Source organism: Archocentrus centrarchus, chromosome 9 (assembly GCF_007364275.1).
Source record: "Archocentrus centrarchus isolate MPI-CPG fArcCen1 chromosome 9, fArcCen1, whole genome shotgun sequence".
Taxonomy (NCBI): domain Eukaryota; kingdom Metazoa; phylum Chordata; class Actinopteri; order Cichliformes; family Cichlidae; genus Archocentrus; species Archocentrus centrarchus.
The window spans coordinates 6,480,865-6,503,970 of NC_044354.1; the positions used below are offsets into that span (position 1 = coordinate 6,480,865).

Here is a 23,106-nt window from a genome sequence, read left to right on the forward strand (position 1 = left end):
CATATGCACACATCTCACACACCCATTAATGTTGTAGAGTTTCCACCATGTGGTTACAAAAACAGAAAATATGAACTTACATGAGAAGCTCACTTGGCTGGGTATAAATTTATGGGAAAGGGGACTTTAAACCCAGGTAGCTTTTTAAAACCTAGAGCGCCACCAGAATTGTATAAATTTATCTCATGAGTTTGTCTAGCAAAAAGCCTTGAAAGAAATCTTCTCCCTTGCGCTAAAAAATATATTTAATTTTCATCCATGAGTAATCCTTTGGCAAACAAGTCAAACTCAATTTTATTGGGGGGGGGTGTTCAATAGTTTTCTCACCAGAGCTTTTGCTTGTTTGTGTCACCACCTGAATTGTATTCACACACCTTAAGATCTGTTAAACCAGTGGTTCCCAAAGTCAAGAGTGCTGCGGCCCCCTTAAAAACCACAAAATCCCATGGGGACCCTCCTCTAACGGCTCACACTTTTGGAATCATTGTGCTAAACTCTCAACACACCAGCAGTCCATTACACTACTTAAAATACAGCAAAATAATTTCTAAAGAGGAGAGTTGTTCCTACATTTTTGGCAACCACCTCACTATGTGATGTTCCTTTAATTCCATCAATTCAATCAGGACCACATGCTTCAGCTTCACTAAAATAAGTCAAAGACTATAAAAAGAGAGGTGGAGGTCAGCGCACACTTACATGTAAATACACACTATCTGGGATATTATATGATTCATGACTTGACAAACACATGCATTTTAAACATATTTATTAATCATCCATCATCACGTGCAGACTCAAAACCAGGACTCCTCCCTCCAAAGAAAATATGCAAAGGACAAGAGATCATTCAGTGTCATGGAAAGAGTCATTAAAAGCATCACAACACAACAGTACATGTATATGAGCATGAGCAGATGCTGTACAGTCATGACACGAACAAAGCAATCAGGATAGTTTTAGTATAACCCCTCATCATCACTCTGAAGGTCCTGAAAGTCACATAAATTAACAGAATGGATGGAAGCAATGAGGAAAATATGTGTAAAACATGCAGGATTTTATGATAATGCAGCAGCCTACTTAACCTTGTTACCTTAAAGGGAAAAATCCCCCCCGAAAAAAAAAACAAAAAACCTAGTTTACAGATTTTTTCTTCTTGCCTGTTTTGTTGTATCCATCAGGGATAATTCTGAAATGAGTCGCTCAGATTTGGAGAAATCAGCTGTAAAAATGTCGATCTTTGGACTGTAATGGAACTATGTGGCACTTGTGTTGCTTAAAGCACCCAAAAATACATTTGAAAACTCTGATTTGATTTTTTTTAATCGACATTTAGCTCCATTTTATTTAAGAGAAGACAGACAGGACTACAGGCTGAAGGAAAAATGTGTAAATCTCACTTTAGGGCGACCTATACTTTCAAAGTTAGTTCCCCCATTTTCAACATAACCACATTTAAAGTTACAAATATGAAAAATTCAAGTAAACTATTGCATTCCCCAAAAGTAAACATACTTATACACCAACTCCAAAATATCTGTCAAAGAAATTAAAATATTTGTCTTCAAGGTCACAAAGTTTTTTCTCCTCCTTTCGTCCCACATTTGTAAAAATTTGACATTATCCACACACGTGCCTTCACCTTTGACTCCACCAACAATTAACCCACTGATAAAAAGAAATTACGGGTTTCTGTCTGAGGTAAAGAATGCGGCATGCCACGTTTAAACACTGTGGAGTTTCTTTACAAGTGAATACACCGGAAACCAAAAAAAAAGTAGATTCAGAAAAAAGGTAGCATGACAGAGAGCATACACCGTAACATGCGGCATCTACTTCATTCATGAAGTGAGAATAACGTAGTAAACAAAAGGCACAAATTCATCTGTTTTCTTTATACCAAGTTTGGTCTGTAACCACTGCGATCCAGCTGCGTTAACCCTGCGAAAACTTTAGCTGGTTCCACACACAAACAGGAAAAAAATTATGTTAAATAAATAAAAACTCAAAATATGCCTGAACCACAAACTTTAGCATTAAATATCTGAGATTACAGTCAATAAGTTCACATGCTGGAGAAAAAAAAAAAAACCTGACCAGCAGGAGCACTGGGAGGGTAGCACCATCGCCTGGAGAGGTTAAAACAGAAAAGTTAGGCTCATCACAAAGGTCTCCAAAATCCAACATCTGCAGACTCCACCTCTGGTGAACACACAAACTAAAGAGGAGCAGTTAGAGAAACCCCACCTACAGTCAGCCTGAGAAGACTCAATTATCTCATTTTACAGTCATAGTAACTTAGAATAACGTGATTAGATGAGCTGCCCTGTCACAGCACAGATGAGATGATCATTTAAAGCAAAGCAGGCACTGGAAAAACTGTGAGAAGCGTAAAGCGGCGCTGCTACATCAGGATGTTACATCATGGAGGGCTCGGTTTTTTTTTTTTTAAATAGACATGTCATAAAAATCAGCGAAAGTGGAAACATTCAAAATATTCTGTAGGAAGACGGAAAGATTTAAAGCATCCAATAAAACAAAAATAAAATAAGAGTGACCAATGTGTGTTTTCATTAACCTGCCGTTAAATTCAAAAAGTGGGTTTGGGTGATACTGAAAATGTACTAAAAGTTAATTTAAAGGAATCATTTGGAGGCTTGTTATACTTTTCCTTCGATCACTGAATCTCATAAGAAGTATTATTTTCCTCCACAGAGCTTCTCTGTTGTCCAAAAACTACTGGAATGTTATATGTGTATTCATTCGCAGCTGAAAATAGTCCCTGTCAATTGCACTTTTGTTCAAACAGTGCTCAGCAGTTTAAGAATATTTCACCTATAAATTGATAACTTTTTTTTTAAGTTTTACATCTTTAGTAGGAATGAATGTTGCTCAAGCGCCACAGAAAAGGTGGGACAGTCAACGAGTTAACTCTTTGTTAGCTGTGATCTAATCACGGGATCTGTCAACATCATGACAGGCATGGAGTAATGCTGCATTACTGCTGCCGCCGCTGCACTTTATGGCAGGAGGAAGTGAATTTCACATTCTTAATTTGCAGCTATAACAAAGACAATCCCGTGTCTTTATCATATTCATTACTGAGAAAAAGTTCTATCACAAAAGTATATTAATATTGTGATATGCTATATAAGGCATCATGACAGATGCAGGACAGACAAACGTTTTACTCATAGAAACCCACCACTTTCATACAGGAGCAGCCAACAGAGACACGGCCTGGTGGTCAGGAGCATCTAAGCTCAAAGGTCCACATCTACTGCATCGTCTCATCGCATCTTGCTCTCTGTGCCATCATGTGACTTTTGAGGAGACACATGTCATAACATGCTTCTCTGAGGTTTTGCTAGTCGTGTTTGTGCTATTTCGACCCTAGAACAGAGGGGGATAAACAGTCAAGGACTTTGACTTCTAACAGACGGCTCATGTTTGCTCCCAATGTTTGTTCGGGCCCCATCCAGCTCCAAAAAAACCACACAAAGACCGAAACACCTCAGAGTGCTGTTAGCTTCCCTTTAAACTTCAGCCCCGCTTCTTTAAAAAGCTGAAAGCTTACAAAACAATCACAAAGTGACTCTCAAATGAGAAACTGTTTCACAGCAGCTGAGCCGGAGACTGGTGAGCGGTGGACTATTAGTGCAGTGGTTGTGTACTTAACCTGCTCAGCTGCTGTGAGTAATGTACGTGATCTATAGGCACAATACGCAGAGTGTGCAGAGCTGGGCCACGTGAAGAACAGATTCATGATAAGCAGACGTCCTGCATGTACCCAGCAAACATTTCGACACTGAATAACCGTGAGCAGGGGGGTCTTTTCACGATGTCTAGTCATGGTTGTAAAAATATGCAAGTTTATCCGACGTCACCTAAATGTCATTAATGTTTTCTAGTAAGAGAAAGCTTGTGTTCAAAAATCATCTATCATCACTTTATTGATGGGAATAAAACAAAAAAGGGTCTTAATATGAAGAATAAAAAGAAAACAAACACAACAAAAAAAACCCCATCTCACTTCAAGTGTGACTCAATCCTACAACCTCTTTCTTTTCCTCCGCTTATCCTACCGAGCTAATCACCTGCATGTGAAAAGAGCTTTCCTGAGTCGATGGTACTGACATCATGGACAGGGAGGGGATAATGGTAAGAGTTATCTTAAGGTCATGATGTCGGGGTTTCGGCCATGTTTGCTGGGTAACGACAGGACCAGGAACGCACCTGTCGATGTGCTTGTGTAGCTCTCAAGTGTTCCAGGAGAAATTTGACTTGGTAATTAATATAATTTCAGTCCAGAAAACAAACTGTGCATCATGTGTCACCCTACAAAAAGAAAATCCCAAGAATACAATGACTGATGATGAACATAAATATCGATATGCTGCCCAGCCCTAAAGACGTGAAAACCAGTATTACACGGATTACTGTGCAACTCTGTTTAAATGACACCAGTAAAGAGCAAAACGCAGTTACGGCTTTTCTACATGGGCAGGATGTAGGTGGAGTTGGCCAGCTTGCGCTCCTGTGCGGCGGGAACAGTCTGTCTGTGATGCAGAGGTCTGTGGCAGTCTGGGTCCTGAAGTGGAGGGTAGTGCTGCCTGTAGCACAGCCAGGCAAAGGCGAGACCCAGCAGAGATCCCACCAGCACATCTGCAAGAAGGAGAGACATGATGAGGAGCCATGAGGACTTTCACTAAATTAGCTCCTTATTTACATTCCCTGGACACTGGTGAAGCCCCCACAGTTCATCCTCTGTCTGAAACAAGCTGTCCGAACCCCTCTCCCTTCAAAAAAAAAAAACAAAAAACTGACATTGAGCTTTTAGAGCAGTCTGATCCTGAGCTATTGACTTAAGTGTACATATGATAGCCTCAATATTTGAAACTGTGGCCATGAGCATCCATCACATCCCTAAGATTAACCTTAGAAATAGTTTTGTAACACTTTCCAGACTGATAGATGTCAATGACTTTGTTTCTCAGCTGTTCTGTCATGGTCCTGGGCCACTGGCCCAGTGTTTGAGCTCCTTTTGTGAAGTTTGGTTTGTTGTATTTTGCAGTTGTGTTTTCTTAGATTTCCTTACAGTTTAGCTCCTCAGTTTGTTATTGTTAGGTGTTCTGTTATTAGTTATTTGTGTGTTTTTTCTGCTTTCCCCTGTGTTCCTGTGTCTTGGCCCTTCTGTGTTTAGTTCCCTTCCCTTGGTTTCCCTGTGTGGTGTTTAGATTCCTCCCCCGTTGCTTCAGAGTTTAGTTCTCCCTTAGTGTCCCTCCCTTGTGTCTCTTGTGTCTGTCTTCCCCATGTTGTCAGCCTGTGTGTTCAAGTAGGTGTCTGTTAGTCAAATGTTTAGATTCCCTCTGTCAGGTTTTCGTGTGTGTCATGGTTGGTCACTTCCTGTTTTATTTTGACAGTCTCGTGTTCCTTGTACTTTGTGTTTAGTTTTGCTTCCTCTGTGTTATTAGTTTCATTTGTTTCACCTGTTGTTCCCGCTTGCCCTGATGTGTATTTAAGCCCTCAGTTTTCTTCTGTTCAGTGGTTTCTCCCTCCCCGCTGTGTGTTTCCCAGTTTATTTTTCCCTTCTTCTCCCAGACTTGTTTTTGTGTTTTACAGCCTTGGTTGAGATTTTGTTAAGTTTTGAGTTTTTGTTTATTGTAACATGTGAGCCTCCAGCAAATAAAGCTGTTAAGAGTTCAGCTCCAGTTCATGCGTCCTGCATTTGGGTTCTACACTTTCCACCACACAGCCTAACCATGACATGTTCTTGAGTGTCTAGTAGTAAATGGGCGGGTTCTTAAATACTTATACACTTTTCAGTATTTTGCCCAAGGATACTTTGGCATGCCGACTGGAGCAGCCAGGGATTGAACCACCAACTTTCTGATCAGTAGCTGACCTGCTTCACCTCCTGAGCTACAGCCACCCGTGATGAAATCATCATTTAAAAACTGCATTTTGTCTTTACTCTGGTTATCTTTGTCTAATATTAACATTTATTTGATGATCTGAAACATGCAAATATGCAAAAAAATAAATCTAGAAGGGGTCAAACTCTTTTTCACAGCATTGTATATGCAAGAGAATAAGGAATAGAATAATCAGTCCTCTTTAAAGTCTTACAGCTGGGGGCTAAACAGCCAATTAGTAGTTTGCTTCCTTTTCTCCTTTGAGCTCATATCAGAGAAATGTTCGCACAATTTGGACAAATCTGAGTGAATTATACTGCTGCTAAAGATTCATTTTTTACTGTGTATTCATTTGTCTTTACATAAGTACCCACAATTTGTCAACTAAATAAGCCAACTTCTTATAAGATAAGATAAGATAAAGATAAGATAAGATAAAACACTATCTTATCTTATCTTATTTTATTTTGCAGGCGTCAGACTAAGCCCATTTAACATCAAGGTGCTGCTACTGTTTTGATGCTGACCTTGCCAGTGGTGTTTGTAGTCGCAGGTTCTGGAGAGGGCGATCACAGCCGCAACGAGTAAAGGGGTGAGGAAGGCACACAGCCGCCACGCTCTGCCTTGGCCTGCTGCAGTGAAGCAGCGCAGCTTTCCTGCGATGTACAGCGCCGTGAAGCCCAAACCTGCGAAGGCGACTGCGGCCGAGGAGAAAGACGCAAAAGAAAAGAGGAAGTTTTATGCAAAAGAGCTTAAGTTGTAGTACTGCATTGAATTTCCACCATAGTGGATGAAGCGGCCAACGTGTCTCCCTTGCTCTGCAATAGTGAGCTGAAAAATCTTCAACAGTTACTTTTATTAAAACAAAGGGCAGAGAGAAGAGTTTGGAATTGACTCTCAATCTGTCCAAGGGTCACATTTTATTATACTGCAATAATATAAATATATTAAGTTCAAACAGCTTATCACTAACCACACAGACCTATCAGAGTTGCTGAAGTCTGCCTCACTGCGATGTGTAGTTGCATTTCTGGTAAGCTATTATGTTCACAAACTTAATGCAATACTGTAATGAAATACGAGCCTAATGGCAGTTATATACTTGGATACTGCATCACTTTGTGCCTCTATTTGCTTTTCTTGTTGCCTGCTTATGAAAATATACCACCTGTGCAGACATAATTGACCATAACAGCCTCTTACAGGAAGAATGCCCGCTGGGAAAGCTCTTTCTGCCTTCCATGATGACATCTGGGTCACCACTGCATCGCAGCTCCAGGTTCATCTGACCGTCTGGGAAACAGCGGTAGAAGAAGTCTGGCCGTGGCCTGAAGATGGACACACAATGAACATTGAGGACAAATGTGGAGCTTCTGGCTAAAGCTGAATCTGCTGTATGACGTAACCTGTTTACCTGCCAACAACGAGTTTGATGACATTGGTGAAAACCCCATTCAGCACCAGAGTCAGAGTCACAGCTGGATAACAAAGGGAAACAAAACTGAATCATGAAAAAGACACATCAAAAATCCAGTCAACATATTTAAATGGGACAAACCAAAAAGCTCTCCTGCATGAGTCTCTTACCCAGTGAGGCTTCCTTCAGATCGCCACGCTCCAACTTATTCATGAAGGTGAAAATCAGGATTACAATCAGTGGGGTGCAAATCGCCACAACCTGTAACAGACCAAAAAAGAGTCAGTCTCCACAGACTCAGCATAAAAAAAATTTCCCAATTTAAATGATTAAAAAGCACATTTACAGCCTCATCAACATGGTTACTAGTAGGATTTAAAGTTAGAAGCATGGCCGCTTTGATTGACAGGTCTGCCAACAGGAAAACACCTGTCAGTTGAAGCAAAGACTCTTTCCCCTTAAATGCCTACTTGGGGTAACCCTTGTTTCTCTTTACTGAGCAGTTTCTATCATATTTCAGGCCTGCTTCCAGAATAAAATGACTGGGTTAGTGATTTTGATCTCTGCCTATCAGACTTCCTAGAGCTACCCTTGGAAAAATCTGGAGCCTATTCTAATGGTCATCAAGCCATGTGTTTACAAATGTCGTCTTTATGGGGGAAAGAGTTAAAAACACAATGTAATTACAATGTTTTTGGCTCTGACAAAAAAACAAAAAAAATGTGGGGGAGGAGATGCCAAAAATTCCTCTACACAGGAAAAATCCTCAGAACTAATTACAGGATTTGCTGAGTTTAAGAGCACTTAAATTCTACATGGTCAGTTTTCCTAGATAGCTATACACTATTATTATTATTTTCCAGCATTTCTTTATGGACGGAGATTAAACCTGAACAGCACTGAAATATGGAGTGCCAAAAATGCCAAAATGAAATAAATCAATCATTAAATTATTTATTTATTTCAGGACGCACTACAGCACAGGAACCACAAAATAATGAATTAAATGGTGAAATAATTGAATATGTTTTGAATAAATCAAATTGATATTTTAATTAATTAACGATACATTTAATTAACTATGTATTTAATTAATTATTTCTAATTGTAATTAATTAACAACACATTTAATTAATTATTTAATGCTGTATTTATTTATTTCATTTTGCCACTCTTGGCACTCCATACTGAAATGCTCATCTGAAGGAATATTGTATAAAACTATATGAATGTGGCTGTATGCAGTCGAACTCTCGAACTAGGGTTTGATTTTTAAAATCAGTGGTTCTGTATAAGGTAGAGTTATGATTTGCCTTGAATATTTTTATCTCAGAAATGTGAACTTAAGGGAGTCAAGAGCTTAAAAAGAAACGTCAGTATGAGCCTACAAACACAGCAGGTGAAGAGTGTAAAGAGGGGGAAGTTAAACTGGACTTAAAAAGTGACCTGAGGGACTTTATTTCATTCAGTTTATTAATCATAAATACTCACAAACATAAGAGAGGTGGGTACATGGTCCCTCTCCACACGATGGAATTTATACAGCCACATCTCCTCTGCCTGGATCTCACGATAGAAAGGAGGAAGCTGCTCCGTCACACTGAGCGTAGCACAAACAGTATCAAGTTGGTGTTTGCTTTCCCACAATAGAACAGAACACTTGCATTTCAGATCCAATGTCTGCTGCGGGGATAACTTACAGGAATACAACCAACAGCGCCAGCCGGATGGAAATTTCCGACAGGAAACCACGCAGCAGCCTCCTCTTCATTTTGTTTCTCGGAGTGGATGTCAGTCAACAGCAAACATTGTCACTCCACCATCTTTTAACTCAACTGGGACTAAAGACAATGGAGGAGGAGCTGGGTTTTAGTCTACTGTACCATTAATTTAGGTGTTGAAAAAAAAGTAACCCTAAATGATGAGAACATTATTGCTCTTTTGGTAAATGGTTAGCAGGTTACAGTGACGTGTCAGTAAGACAGGAAAAGCAAAAGACTAATACTGACTCTGTAAGTTAACATATTTATCAGTATCACAAGAAACAGGTAAAGTGGTTGAGGGGTTTCTGACTACAGTTACAACTGCTTATTTCTTATTAAATTAACTTCCATGACATATAAAGCTTATTCTATGTGCAGCCCCAGGAGTGTTAAAGAATCTGAGAGTAACTAAATTGACTGTTGATGTCATACTTGTTGATCTCCTATCAAAAGTTAAATGCACCCTGGTGCGAAGTGAACCACTTTCATAACACTGAGAACCCAGGATTACACCTAAAGTTGCCTCATTATGCTCCTAATCCTGCTTCATTTTGCAGTGACTCATCTTTGGTTAGGGTTAGAGTTAGGTTAACAACTTCTTCTTTCGGCTGCTCCCTTTAGGGGTCGCCACAGCCAATCATCTGCCTCCATCTCATCCTATCTCTAGCATCCTCCTATGTCACACCAACCCTCTGCATGTCCTCCTTCACTACATACACAAACCTCCTCTATGGTCTTCCTCTTGTTTTCTTGCCTGGCAGCTCCACCTTCAACGTATCCTCCGACTATCCCTCCTCTGCACATGTCCATACCATCTTAGCACTGCTTCTCGTACTTTGTCTCCCAACGGCTCAACCTGAAGTGTCCCTCTGATGTACTCATTTATAATCTTGCCCAACCTGGTCACTCCCAATGAAAATCTTAGCATCTTCATCTGCCTTCTGTCTTTTAAAGTTAGGTTAGCAGACAGCCCTATTTACCTAAATCAAAGCAGGAAACTTAATGTGAAAGGTAACATCTCTGAGTTTCTGAAAATATTCACCATGTGGCTAAAACAAATCCCTAACCCTAGACGGGCTGCCAGTGAGATTAAAAAAATGCTACACTTGTATTACTTATACTTTATAAAATTTAGATACACAGAAACAGGAAATATAAACACTGGACTACAGTTAATATATGGAGCCCATTGAGCCTTAGTAATACTTTTTTTATCTTATTACTTGTTTGCTAAAGATAACCACTTGCCAGAAGAGAGAAGAAAAAACAAACTTGTTTGTACAAGATAAATAAAGCACTGTAACGTGTGTACAATAACCTGCTCTCAAAAGATTTAATATATATAAGCAACTCCATAAAAATGGGCTGTATGTAAAATGCTCCTGACACTGAACATGTGATGTTGGTCTACAGAAGGAGAAAACAATCATATCAGCGCACCAATTAGTTTCAAATCACAGTCAAAACGCCCTCAAATGCAGCATCATATGAGCTTATTAAAAAAAATTTTTTTTAAATTGCAAATAGCAAACAAATTAGGTAAATGCTTTTCTTTACACATTGTATGTCCTCACCGGTAAACACAGGTAAAGATAAAGTGAAGTATGCATCAGTATTCACACTGACTCCCGTCTAAAACCTGGCATAAAGGCCAATATGCTTTACCTGTGCCCTCCGCTTCCAGGTGATCTACATATTCAAGAGCTGCAATTTGACTGGATAAAACATGACCGCTTTAAATTACACTGAGTCCTAAGGAGCAAACGAAAAAAGAAGAGAGAGAAACGAGCTTTATTTAAGTGCTCTGTGCAAAGTACACGTTAGCAGACTAAGCTAAGCTAGCTAGCAACATCTGTCACCATGGACATCTGGATGATTTCCGCGTTGCCTAGCAGAGGAGCAGAAATTCTTTTACTAACCTTAAACCGGAAGCTTGTTTGTTTTGTTTTGTTTTGTTTTTATCTCTTTATCATCATATTGTCATGTTCCGCTAGCATGAAACAGGCCCCAAACTCCTCTGTTTCTACCGATGGTGGAAGCGCATTTTGGGACTTGAGAGAAACAGGGATGTCACGGAGGAGGAGGAGGAGGAGCGCCGCGTGAAGTTAAAAGACACAGCACCCACATCTGGTGCTGGCTTTCAAAATAAAAGCGTAAAACCTTGGAGCGTCAAATGTTAAAATAAATGCATATATATTAATTTTATAGCTGATTTTGTATTTTTATTACTTAATTTTAAAGTTTTAATTGGGCTTAAATGTTTATTAAATGGCCAGACAATTAAAAACATTTTAAAAAAGAGGACATAACCTCCTGGTCGGAAAAATGAAGCCAATGGGGAAGTGCCTTAAGCGTGAAGGCCACCAGATCGTGATATCTGTGATTACAATAAAGACTTCCTGTCCTATATAAGCCTATTGGGGGGCGGCTTTCTTTCTTGACCCCCACTAAACACTGAGTTCATTGTCTTAGTCACTCAAAAACTAGATAAAAAAATAAGGTGGCCAACAATTACAAAACTGAGGCATGATAATTGTTTACTGTTTTGTTTTCCGTTTATTATTTATTATTATTTTCTTTGGGGTTTTTTGTGTGTAATCAAGTAGGAGAAATGTTAATTTAGTTCATTATCATCATCTTTATCTTGACCTTTCAAGAATAAAAAATTATATTTGTCCATAATGAGAAAATCAAATTCACTTATATTTATTTCAAAGGATAGAAATATTTAAGTCCTTATGAACAAATTCAGTTAACAGAATTAAATGAATTAATTTCTATTGTTTTTATTGCATGCCGCGATGCTTCAGTGTAATATATGGTTTAAACACGTCCTGGCATTAAAGGATTTCAATTACTGCACCAACGTAAATATTAAAGCAAATGCACTGATTTTCAAATCATTTAATCTTAAAAGATATATTTATTTAGCCTTTTTTGTAATGTAGGCATGGTTTAAACGAGCCACCATTATTTAAATCAAATAACTTGACATAAATATTTTCCACGTTCGTATAAAAGAAAAAACAGACAATCTGTGCTTCAGGCTTTGCAAACCGGAAATGGTTGTAGTTCAATTTTTCTCAATTGACACGTGGATGCAAGAAGCCACGTCACGCTACACATGGACACCTAGAGGTTAAAGAAGATGTTTGCATGATTTATTTCCTACATGTTTGTTTTTTAGCTGCTGCTGCACCTTTTTTTTTTTTCAATTTTCATTCATTCAGAGGTTCGCAGATGCTGCCTAACTTTCATGTGCAGTATTTACTTTTACATATGTTTATATATTTGTATATTTTTCATGTGAGTTGAGTATTTAGGTGTTTTGTGTTTTTAAATGTTTTATGTCTTTACTGCACATTAAGCTAGGAGAAACCTAATTTCGCTCTGCTCCTGGCTGTGTGGCTGTGACCACTGACAGAACCAGGTTAATATACGCGAATAGAACAATAAAAAACGTGATAGTCTTAATCGTTGAAAGTTTGGTAAAAACATTTCATTAAAATCAGCCTGATGAGGGTTTGTTTCACATGTTTATTGAGCATTTTTATGTCTACATGTCTGAAAGTCAACTGTCTTCACAAAGTGTTTCTGCTGTAATCTATTATAATCTATGGTGAATTTCTGCCCCTGCCATTAACAAATAATGAAAGCAAACCTATTTCAATTCTCAGGATTTACCCTTCAGGTAATGTTTTTTTAATTAAAAATCTTTAACATATATTAAAATTAGCTATATACAACCTCAGATGAACAGCAACACATAATATACCATCATTATTTACTTAAAAAAAAGCCAAATTCCAGAAGCAGTGTGTGTGAAAAACAAAATACACTTCTACTGCTTTCACAGGAATAAACAGAGTCACAGCCAGGTGTTGCTAATCAAATGCACATGATTATCTAATCATCAGAAAGTGTGAGCACCTCTATAAAAGCAGAAGTTTTGACAGTCTGCTGCTCTGGAGCATTCAGGTGTGCTTTAACACGAGAAAGACATCAGCAAAGATCTGAGAGATGAAACGCTGCTCATCAATCTGGGAAGGGTTATAAGGCTATGATGGTTAGAAGTCAATCATCCTACAGTGAGAAAGATTATTCATATGGAAAAACATTGAGGACAGCTGCCAGTCTTCCCAGGAGTGGATGTCCCACCAAATTCATCCCAAGCTCAGACTGTACAATGCTCAGAAACTCCAAAAAAACAAACAAACCCCTCTACAGGCCTCAGTTAGCATGGGTGTCACAATTTCACATGCTCTGGAAAATGTATTGAATAAATTCAAAATTAAAAAAATGTTTTAAATTCTGAGTCAATTTTCCTTCAAGGAGAAATGGGTGTGGGCTCTTATGGGTTCATGGTAACGTTCATGATGGTACAATTAGAAAAAAAAAATGAATGACTTTGGCTTGTTTGTTGCTAAGTGTTGCCAGGAGAAAGTTGCAACACTTCTGTGAAGGTATCCTTTGGACAGACGAGACCAAAATTGAGATGTTTCGGCCATAATGAACAGCACAATGTTTGGAGAAAACCAAACACCTCATACCAACTGTCAGCACGGTGGTGGAGGGGTGAGGATTTGGGCTTATTTTGCAGCCACAGGACCTGGGCACCTTAGAGTCACTGAGAGTCAAATGCGAGTCCATCTGTCTGACAGCTAAAGCTTGGTTACAATTAGGTCATAGGATAATGCTCTCAAGCACAGCAGCAGATCTACAACAGAACAGCTGAAAAAGAAAAAAAAAACAAACTCCAGACCTCAACCTGACTGAAATTACTGAAAGTGTGAGTCAAAATTCAGTGATTTGAGAGATCAGAGAATTTGTCCCTAGAAGGACTTCGCTCTGTTTCGCTGCGTTTTCACCAAACAATTAAAAAAAGGCCACACATAGTGGGAGAGTTTCACTGAGACAGAGTACAGCTTTATTAAAGTCAAACTTCAGGCATGTCTGAACTCTTCAAACTCAACTTTCAAATGAAAAAAGGACAGAATCAATATCCTCAAATAAAAAGACAGTCATGTACAAAAAGAGTGTCGTCTCAACAGTCACACACATTTAGAAGCAGAATTGTACAGGCAAAAAGAGCACGCCACAGTAACAAGATCCTATGCAAGTTCAATGCAAACTATGTACAAGTTCTTCAACAATATGTAGTATGCAGTAACACAGGTTGAACAGTAATTAACATGGTATTTTGTGTTCATCCACTTTTTAATTGAAGCAACACCAAGAGAGATAGATATGACCCCAGTTAGAGTTACTGTAAGCAATTTTACTACAAGTAAAAAGAGATGATGAGTGCTTATGAAGGTGATTTAATTATTTATTCCAACACTATTTGACAGCATGTTAATTAAAAAATATATTAAAAAAAAAAAGACAGTCGGCAACATTGCACAAAACACAAAAGACATCAGTGAACTGAAACATGCCCTTTGACACAGAAAACGGGGGTGGGTGGGTGGGTGGGTAGGGGTCCATCGTGAATTTAAGTGGGAAAAAAAAAATCCTCCTCAGGCATATTTAAGGGCCACTTAAATGAGAGCAAACATGCTGTCTCTTCAAACAGAACATACACACCAGACAGTTTCTGAAGTAACTGAAAAGTCGAACACGGGGACACTTAAATAATACTGCTGCTGCGTCAGGCGGGGGGGCCGGGAGAGGACAAAGTGGCACAAAGAAATGAGATCATGCTATCTGGAGGTGCAAAGAAAAATAAAGGCCGTTCGGTTTTGCAGAATCTCTGTGCAATACATTAAAAAAGAAAAGAAAAGAAAAACATTGGCAATAAGTCATTGTCTGATGTTGGAAGCATGCAGTTCAACTAAACAACAGAAAACAGAAGCTTTAAGACCAGTTTTTATCATCACAAATGATCAGACTTTTTTTTCTTTTAAAGCAGCAAACACGAGTCAGGGATGCCTGCGGTCCAATAATCTCACACATGTACGAGACCTGTGTAGAAAAAAACAAAACAAAAAGCCAAACACACAAATAAAAAAAAAAAAAAAAAAGAGGAAAATTCAAGTTTAGATGCACAGACCTTTTGGAGTGTACAAATAGGTGCTTTAATGCTGCACCTACCTGATTATCAATGAGTACAATCATAATAAAGGAAAAACTGGGAGGAGTGCTCAACTGCATGAAAAACTTTTCAGGAATCCTGCCTAACAAGAAAAGGTTTCCTGAAGGGGTGGCAACAGAAATGAAAGCTGCTGCTGAATGCAGAAAAGTGAGAGAATTTAACTCAAACATGGTCAAAATGTTCACGTGTAAAGTCAAAGTTCAAGCTTTTCTACACATTTATGAATTCATGTCAGCCCATTAAAATCCCCTTCATCCGAACATGTGTTGCTGTAAGGTTGTTTTTAAAGGGAGAACATTTCCCGGTGGTCAAACTGAATCTGGCTTTAACGCTCTGGACGATGAGGCAAGAACGAAAATGATCAATGCGCTGCAGTCAGACATCGAAAAAGTCAGGTGATTATCCTGTGACCTCACAGCGAGCGAACGGGCGTCACGTGTCCTACCTAAAGCTTTACCTAAACTGGAGTATTTCCTTCTCGAGAATGAACACTATCCAGAGTTCATGTGTGGCTTCACATTTGCTTACTGTGGAAATTTAAAGCCTCCAGTGCACAGAAACTGGACTTTTCAGGGAAGATTTGCATTTTTACTTTAATTTGTCAATGAACGGGGAATATTTTTAGGCAACTAAAACATGTCTAATACGTCTTACTTTTCTGCATTCAGAGGTTGTCCTCCTTTCGCTCTCATGATTTACAATCAGCTGCCAGTTTATCAGGTAAAACTAATGACAACCCACAGGTCTGCAGCTAATATAGCAGGCCTGGAATAAAATCTTAACAATGGTTATAAAGTTCAGCCTTTGTTTTTAAGAGGTGTCGACTGCTTTACAGGCTGGAGAAGAAAACTATGAGGCGCCCGAGGGTCACAGGAGGCTGGAGCCAATCCCAGCTGGTAACTGGGGAGGTGGTGGGCTACATCCCTTCAGACATACACCCCCTCCTATTAACCTAACAGCATCGACGTCTGAATGAGCATCCTGGTCAAGAAACATCCGCACATCTATTTCAACATACATACAATGCATGCAGGTCAGCTCAAGTTAGGACTCTCCAAGTCTTTCATCTTTCTTTGTGAGCCCCTCAGTCAAGAAAGTCATTTTATCTCAGCAACTTTTTTTTTTTTTTTTTTAATTAGAGCAAAAACATTCGTCTGTGATGCATTTTTACTAATGAAAAGACAGATCTCTCTCTTAGTGATGCTGTCAGGGAGGACTGCACTTGTAACAGTGCTGTTACACTTGAGTCAGTCTTGACAAAACTCAGGTAAACAAAAAAAAAACAAAAAAAGCACCCTGAAACCCTGGATGTGTTGTATCCCATGTCTGAAAAGGCTTAATTTATTCTACCCTCATCAATATTTGTTGTAAAAAACAAAAAAACTAGAGCTTCGGAAACTAAGCATTAAAACCTTTGCGAAGGTTTTATTCCAAGACTGAAGTTTTATCTAATAAACAGGCAACTGAGTATTTAAAGAGACCCTAAATGACCTAAATTGATTGGAAACATTGGCACCGTTTTACCCTGTGGCTCATTTGTTTTTTGTTTGGTTTTTTTTGTTTGTTTTTTTTTAAAGAAAATACACCTTTTAAGGGCAGAAAACACAAGAACAAACAGTAGCCTAACTGAGGAAGAATAAAGAGCAAGGCGCGATCACGGAAAAGCTTCCTTCAATGACGACCACACGAGTCCAGGCGGCAAAAAACTGCTCTGAGACGGAAACTTTACATTCCAATACTGAAGTGCTTCACACTGCTTTTAAACACCAGTTACAGTGAGTCACGACACAGGCCGATGAGCAGCGGCTGTTACCGAATGTGGAATCATTACACCAAATGTTTTAGAAAAGAAAAGAAAAGAAAAAAAGAAAGATACAGGCATATTACATTAAACTCCCCATATTTTTTCTTAAGCCCATTTCCTTGGTTAAAGAGGGAGACAAATTACTGCACTGGTGTTTGAAAAAGAAACTGGTATAAAATGTGGTGCAATAAATACAAAAAATTTTGGATTTGACAGATGAGCGATTAAAAACACTGTACAGAAGTTTGTACATTATACTGGACTGAACTGCTGTTACACCATTACGTCTCCATATAAAGCCCAGCCTTAAGAGTTTTCTCAAGGTGGAAAATGAAGAAGTGCCTCTGGAGGACACCGAGGACTTTTTTTTTTTTTTTTTTTCTCCTTTTTTGTACGAAGCTGGGTTGGCAGTCTTTCCTACTTGTGTGCCAAAAAAAATTAATAAAAAAAAAAAACAAACAATAAAAGAAATAAAAAAAAAAAAAAAATATTTGGGCCCACCTTCCTCGAAAGAAAAAAGCCACACCCAGCACTCACCACGTTTCTGACCGAGAGGCAAAAAAGTTACAACACAGTTTAAATTCCAATAATACAAGAAGAGGTATCCATTTTGAAACACTTGTCATATGTTCTTTTAATATACATTTCTGTATACGTATGACCTAGCTAAGGTGTGTAGCAATGAGCCGTGTGAAAGTGCTTTTCAGAAAAAGTTTGGCAAAAACAAAACAAAGCCGTCACAGTACGCCGAAACAAAACAAAACAAATGAAATGGACTGCATCTGGGCAGTAGTGACTACAGCTAAAAACCAAACTTAAGGCTTATTAACAATACTTTAAGACAGCACCAGTGATCACAAGCTGGGCCCCTCCATCTAAGTTTGCAAATAACAGGAACTAATCGGAGGAAATGTGAGAACATAAACTTTAAAGAATTTTTTTTTTTTTTTTTAAAAAGGATTTGTCTTGGTTTTTTTTTATTTAACCAAAAAACAAAAAGAAAAAGAGCTTTTCCTTCTTCCAAGAACAATCAGAGAGGCGAGGCTCCGCCCCCTCCTGATCTTTTAGTACTTTACAATATTGTGAGCCAATTATGTACACAATGGCGAGTGAGACTGGCAATATGAAAATCACAAGAACTTCTGTAATGTCATACCATTTCACTATATACCATTATATTTCACCTTAATAGGACTATTTTCACAAGGAGGTCTGCGTAATGTTCAACACCTAAACAAACATAATACACCACTCACTGAGATGAAGTGAGAGAATCTGTCTGTAAACATTAACAAACATAGATACTGTATATAATTATATTTATCTATACCCATAAGTATATTAAAACCATGTTTAAGGAAGGTTGGAATGTAGTGTGGTCCTGGAAAAAAATTGCACGAAATTGGTCATTTCCCCCGCCGCTCCTTTTCTCTAAGAAGAAGGAGAGATAAATAGGATGACAGATCACGAGAAAAGCTGGCTCATCTCCATCCTAAAGCCAGCCTAGCCTGTGTGTGAGACCACAGCTTACAGCAGGTAAACAAGGAGAGGAGCAGCGTGGAGGTGGTGTTGAGGTTCAGCTTCCCACCTCCCTCTGCTTCCTCTCTGCCCCTTCCTCCACCTCACTCAGTGAGTTCTTCAAAGTGCCAGTAACTGAAGATGTGACAATGCTTAGAACTTTCACTGCTGTAAAAAAGAAAAAGGAAAGACAAATATAGTAGTAACAACTAAAAAAAGAAAAAAAGAAAAGAAAAAAAAACATATTTAGGTGGTGGCCCGGGCCCTTGGGTGGGCACAGACGAGCTGCAGAGTGTAAGTAGAGGTGTTTTATGGCAAGAGAGGAGGGAAAACAATGCACAATGATGCCTGGTCACTTCCCCTGCTGTCGCCACAAAACAGCATCAGGTGTTCATCAGCGTGTCTTAGCTCTGAATAGTGGCCATCGCACATGTCAAAAAAACAAACAAACAAAAAAAAAAAGCATTGTATTCCCTGTTGCATCGCACCGCTTCAGATCAGAGGTGGATTGGAGCGCACTTTGCAGGGAATGAGGTATTAAGGGTTTTATCACTCTGTGGCTGGCTGGCCCGGCTCTGTCTCCGGCTCCTCTTTGACTCTGACGGGGCTCTGAGTGGAGCGGCGTTGTTGGGTGGAGCTGGATTTGGAGCCCAGGGGACTGAGTGGGTTGTGGCTGGAACAACAGAGGCGGTCGTCCAGCGAGGAGGTGGTGAGTGCTCCCGTGTCATGATCCCGGCAGAAGGAGCGAGGGCAGAAGTCACAGAGAGACGAGGCCGGGGTGCCGCAAACGCTGCAGTCGTGCCACGGACATTCCCAGCGCCCTGCAAACAGCAAAAGAGGTAATTACAGAGCCTGTTAGAGGATCAGAGCAATGGTTCCCCACCCAGGGACTCTTTTTGTTTAAAGCCTGTGGACTGAAAATGGAGATTATTTAAAATACATACCAGCGCTGTGAAAACAGTGTATCACAAAAGTGAGTACACCCCTCACATGTCTGCAGATATTTAAGTATATCTTTTCGTGGGACAACACTAACAAAATGACACTTTGACACAATGAAAAGTAGTCTGTGTGCAGCTTATATAACAGTCTTCATGTAGCGCAACAATTCGTCTTTTAAGATCCTCAGAGAGTTCTTTGCCATGTTGGAACTTTCAGTGACCAGTATGAGAGAGTGTGAGAGCTGTACTACAAAACTGAACACACCCGCTCCCCATGCACACCTGAGACCTAGTAACAGTAACGAGTCACATGATATTTTGGAGGGGAAATGACAAGCAGTGCTCAATTTGGACATTTACAGGTGTAGTCTCTTAGGGGTGTACTCACTTTTGTTGCCGCTGGTTTAGACATTAATGGCTGTATATTGAGTTATTTTGAGGGAAGAATAAATTTACACTGTTATATGAGCTGCACACAGAATACTTTTCATTGTGTCAAAGTGTCATTTTGTCTGTGTTGTCCCATGAAAAGGTATACTTCAATATCTGCAGAAATGTGAGGGGTGTACTCACTTTTGTGCTACACTGTAAGCTTGATGGCTTCCTTCACCTCCGGTGTCAACCAACTGGTTTGTGGATTACCACCACGACAGGCACTAAGTGTGGCCTCAACTATGGAGGTGTGGAATCAAGGTAAGGTTCTTCTGAATCACTTTTCATTGATTCATCGTGATCTCCTGATGATTTCCTTGTTGAACTTGAGTCTCCATCAATAGCTTTACTTTCCAACTTAAGTTATTTCTAACTAATACAAACATATAAGATGAGTTTAGGATCAGAAATGTGTAAAAAAAGATAAAAAAAACAAAACAAAACAAACCTCTTATCTTTGTTTCATTAGCTTAGTTTTCTTTTCTTTTTTTTAAAAAAAAAATCCATGGCATATCCACACTTTGGGAATCACCGGTATAAAACATGTAAACTGGAATATAAATCAGCATGTGCTGATCTTTAATATAAGAACAGGACAAGACTTCCACCAACCTGTTAACTGTGACAACTGATCACTGCTGAGAGACCATCGTCTAGACACTAATCCAGCAGAGAAGTCAAAACAGACAAAAGTAATCAGTGTCTAATGTAACATTTTCTCCCACTGAGTTGCTTAATCTTTCCATTTTCTAATAGCAGCAGCAACAAGTCTAGAAAATAACTAATAAAAACTTGAAAAATAAATGTAGCGGAGTACACCCCGTGCCTCTGTTAGACACTTGTGCATCCTGGAGGTGTCATAACTAGGGATGGCTTCTGTCAGTTTGCGGCCAACTTCACGGAAAACTAAACAAAAAGCAGTTTGATGCATACAGACAGCTTTTGTTTCAACTTGTTCTTAATTTAACACTATGTAAAACAAACCAGGGATGGGTGGGAGCGGAGAATGAAATGCTTGCACCTACTTCACCATCCTGCTGTACTGTGGGGGTCAGATTGAAGATGCTGATTTTTCATGCAGTGGAGTGAACTGATCATTGAGGATGGGTGTTTCCAAACTCAACAGGAGATCCCAAACAAAAACTGAGCCATCAATGAAATAATTTACAGCACAGGAAATTCTTCTAATATCCTGTCCTAATATATCTGCTTAATTCCTGTAAATTACTGTATAACTTCGTATTATAGAGGGGGGTTGAAAACAGGTACTGCCAACTTTAAAAAAACAAAATTGGAAAACTTAAAATAAACTGACCTGCAGAAACATTTCAGAACCAACACTGGCAAAAATAAAAAAGTGTTATTACACAAAACAAAAGCAGGTAGAAACTAATTTCTGTCATTACCATATGGGGGTTTGGTGAGGTTGAGACAGAGCAGGTGATACGCTTTTGGACAGTCCTTCCTGTCACACATCACCAGCTCTCCTCCTTCTCCGCAGCAGAAGCAGAAGTACTCGTGTGTGTGTTTGCCCTCCGGCCGCAGCTTCCGTTTCTTCTGCTTCAGCTTAGCATTCCTGGCCTTCTCCTCTTTCTCCATCACTGCAGCGCTCTGTTAAAAACATGATAAAACAAGGAAGTGGTATCAAGCACAGCTACAAATGTCCTTCTTCTTAGGTAGCGCTGGATTTATGGGGATGACAAACGCCCTCACCGATGGCTGGACCCCAAGGAATCCGGAACAGTTGTCTGATCCACAGTGACAGGACGTTCTCCTGTTGCCCACACAGTGCAGGTTGTAGTTAAACGTCAGCTCTGTGCCTGCAGGAACACCAGGGAGAGGAGCCATAGTAAATGGGAATCGCGTAACTCGCTCTCAGTGCATTTAACACATAGAACATGTGTGTCTGGGCCCCAGATGAACTCACCCGCCTCAATATCACAAAGGGTGAAGATTCCAATGCGAACGTCACCGTTTACAGTCCACTTCTGGGTTTCACAGTTAGGGCTGCAGCTGTGGTTAATAAACCGAGACAGGTTTCCTTTTGGGCCAGCGTCTATTACACGATCCTACCGGGAAAGACAAGATGATTAGGAGACAAGAGCTTAAGAAATTTTCTCCTGTGACCAATTTTTCCAATCAGAGATGTCTATGTGAACTAATCTTTCAGTACCACGACTTCTACATGAGTAAGCTGTGTGGTTGTCTCTCTGTGTTAGCTCTGTGACAGACTGGTGACCTGACCAGAGTGAACCCCTGGAACAGGCTAAATTCCCACACGACCCTAAGTCAGATAAGTGGTTAAGGAAATGAATGGATGAACAAGCCAATGGTACTGCCCAGGCCTTTTGGAACATTTCTAATGAATAACCTGACTAAAAATTAGGGCTTGTTGTAGGGTACAGATGTTTGTCTTTTGGTTTACTGAGTGAAATTAATCTCTTACTTAGCACTAACTAGAAGGTATCTGTGTTAGCTGAGTTTATTAGTAATCCACCCGCTCATCCAAATAAGGTAACTTCTAGCTCCAAGAAACAAACATGTACCCCAAAGACTTTACAATGTGGGGTCCAAAATCAGTAGGTGACGATGGTGGTTCTATCCATGTGAAACACAATGCTGTGATTTCTGGGTGGAACAGTACATTTCATCGCAGGAGTGGGCAGTGGGCTCTGAAGGGTTTTTTTCTCATTTGCCAGGTGTGCTATAAGTGTCTGTCAGCAGTGACGTGTATGTAAACCTCACCATATTAAAAAGGCATTGCACACAAGGACTCATCTGTCAGTTGCAGCACTCGGGGAACATCATAAAATGTTCAATGCTTCACTGTTCCTGTTTACAGAAATGTCGGGCTGCGTTTTGTCTGGGCTGAACGTCACCCAGTTTTATCAAAACTTCACACTTCCTGAGCCTAATATTAGCTTCTTGCTGCTCATAACATTCGCACGCTGCAGTCATTACTGCTCAGTCCACCGATGTTACCTTGGTGAGGGTGAGCATGTAGAAGCTGGTCACGTGATTTTCATGGGCACGTTTGATTCGCTGCTGGCACTCTTCTGAGTCTATCACCTCGCCCACATACTCGGTCACAAAGTCACCCTGCAAGAAACAAGAAACTTCACATTTATACTGTTTTAGGTATCACGTAGGCACCCTTATTTAAAAATGGCTTACGGAGAAGCATTATTCCATCAGTATTTGGATGGCAGATTAAAGTGA

The 23,106-nt window shown here is 39.6% G+C and overlaps 2 protein-coding genes across 4 annotated transcripts in view; both read right to left on the reverse strand.

Moving 5' to 3' along the window:
* Positions 1-752: 752 nt before the first annotated feature.
* plpp5 (phospholipid phosphatase 5) lies at positions 753-11,173 on the reverse strand. Of its 3 annotated transcripts, XM_030738404.1 has the most exons (10): positions 11,018-11,173; positions 10,764-10,850; positions 9,822-10,078; positions 9,036-9,176; positions 8,827-8,935; positions 7,506-7,596; positions 7,333-7,396; positions 7,122-7,246; positions 6,446-6,616; positions 753-4,668 (listed from the first exon to the last, which is right to left on the reverse strand). In XM_030738404.1, the coding sequence occupies exons 4-10, from the start codon at positions 9,104-9,106 to the stop codon at positions 4,499-4,501; spliced, it is 801 nt and encodes a 266-aa protein (XP_030594264.1). In that variant the 5' UTR covers positions 9,107-9,176; positions 9,822-10,078; positions 10,764-10,850; positions 11,018-11,173; the 3' UTR covers positions 753-4,498. The 3 variants fall into 3 exon arrangements, with proteins under 3 accessions (XP_030594264.1, XP_030594265.1, XP_030594262.1); XM_030738405.1 differs by lacking the exon at positions 10,764-10,850; XM_030738402.1 differs by lacking the exons at positions 9,822-10,078; positions 10,764-10,850.
* A 6,377-nt stretch (positions 11,174-17,550) lies between these two features.
* Positions 17,551-23,106, reverse strand: part of nsd3 (nuclear receptor binding SET domain protein 3) — a 28,358-nt gene continuing 22,802 nt past the window's right edge. Inside the window, 5 exon segments of the mRNA XM_030736883.1 lie at positions 17,551-19,335; positions 21,294-21,498; positions 21,601-21,707; positions 21,815-21,956; positions 22,870-22,986. Of these exon segments, the coding sequence (XP_030592743.1) occupies positions 19,064-19,335; positions 21,294-21,498; positions 21,601-21,707; positions 21,815-21,956; positions 22,870-22,986 (843 nt within the window). The 3' untranslated portion in view covers positions 17,551-19,063.

Excerpts from the sequence above, each read along its gene's own strand:
- plpp5 (XM_030738402.1), bottom strand. The coding sequence starts at position 9,106 with ATGAAGAGGAGGCTGCTGCGTGGTTTCCTGTCGGAAATTTCCATCCGG. Across the intron at positions 6,617-7,121 it reads TCCCAGCGGGCATTCTTCCT|TCGCCTTCGCAGGTTTGGGC; the intron begins GTAAGAGGCTGT and ends CCTCGGCCGCAG. Across the intron at positions 4,669-6,445 it reads CTACAAACACCACTGGCAAG|ATGTGCTGGTGGGATCTCTG; the intron begins GTCAGCATCAAA and ends TCCTTCTTGCAG.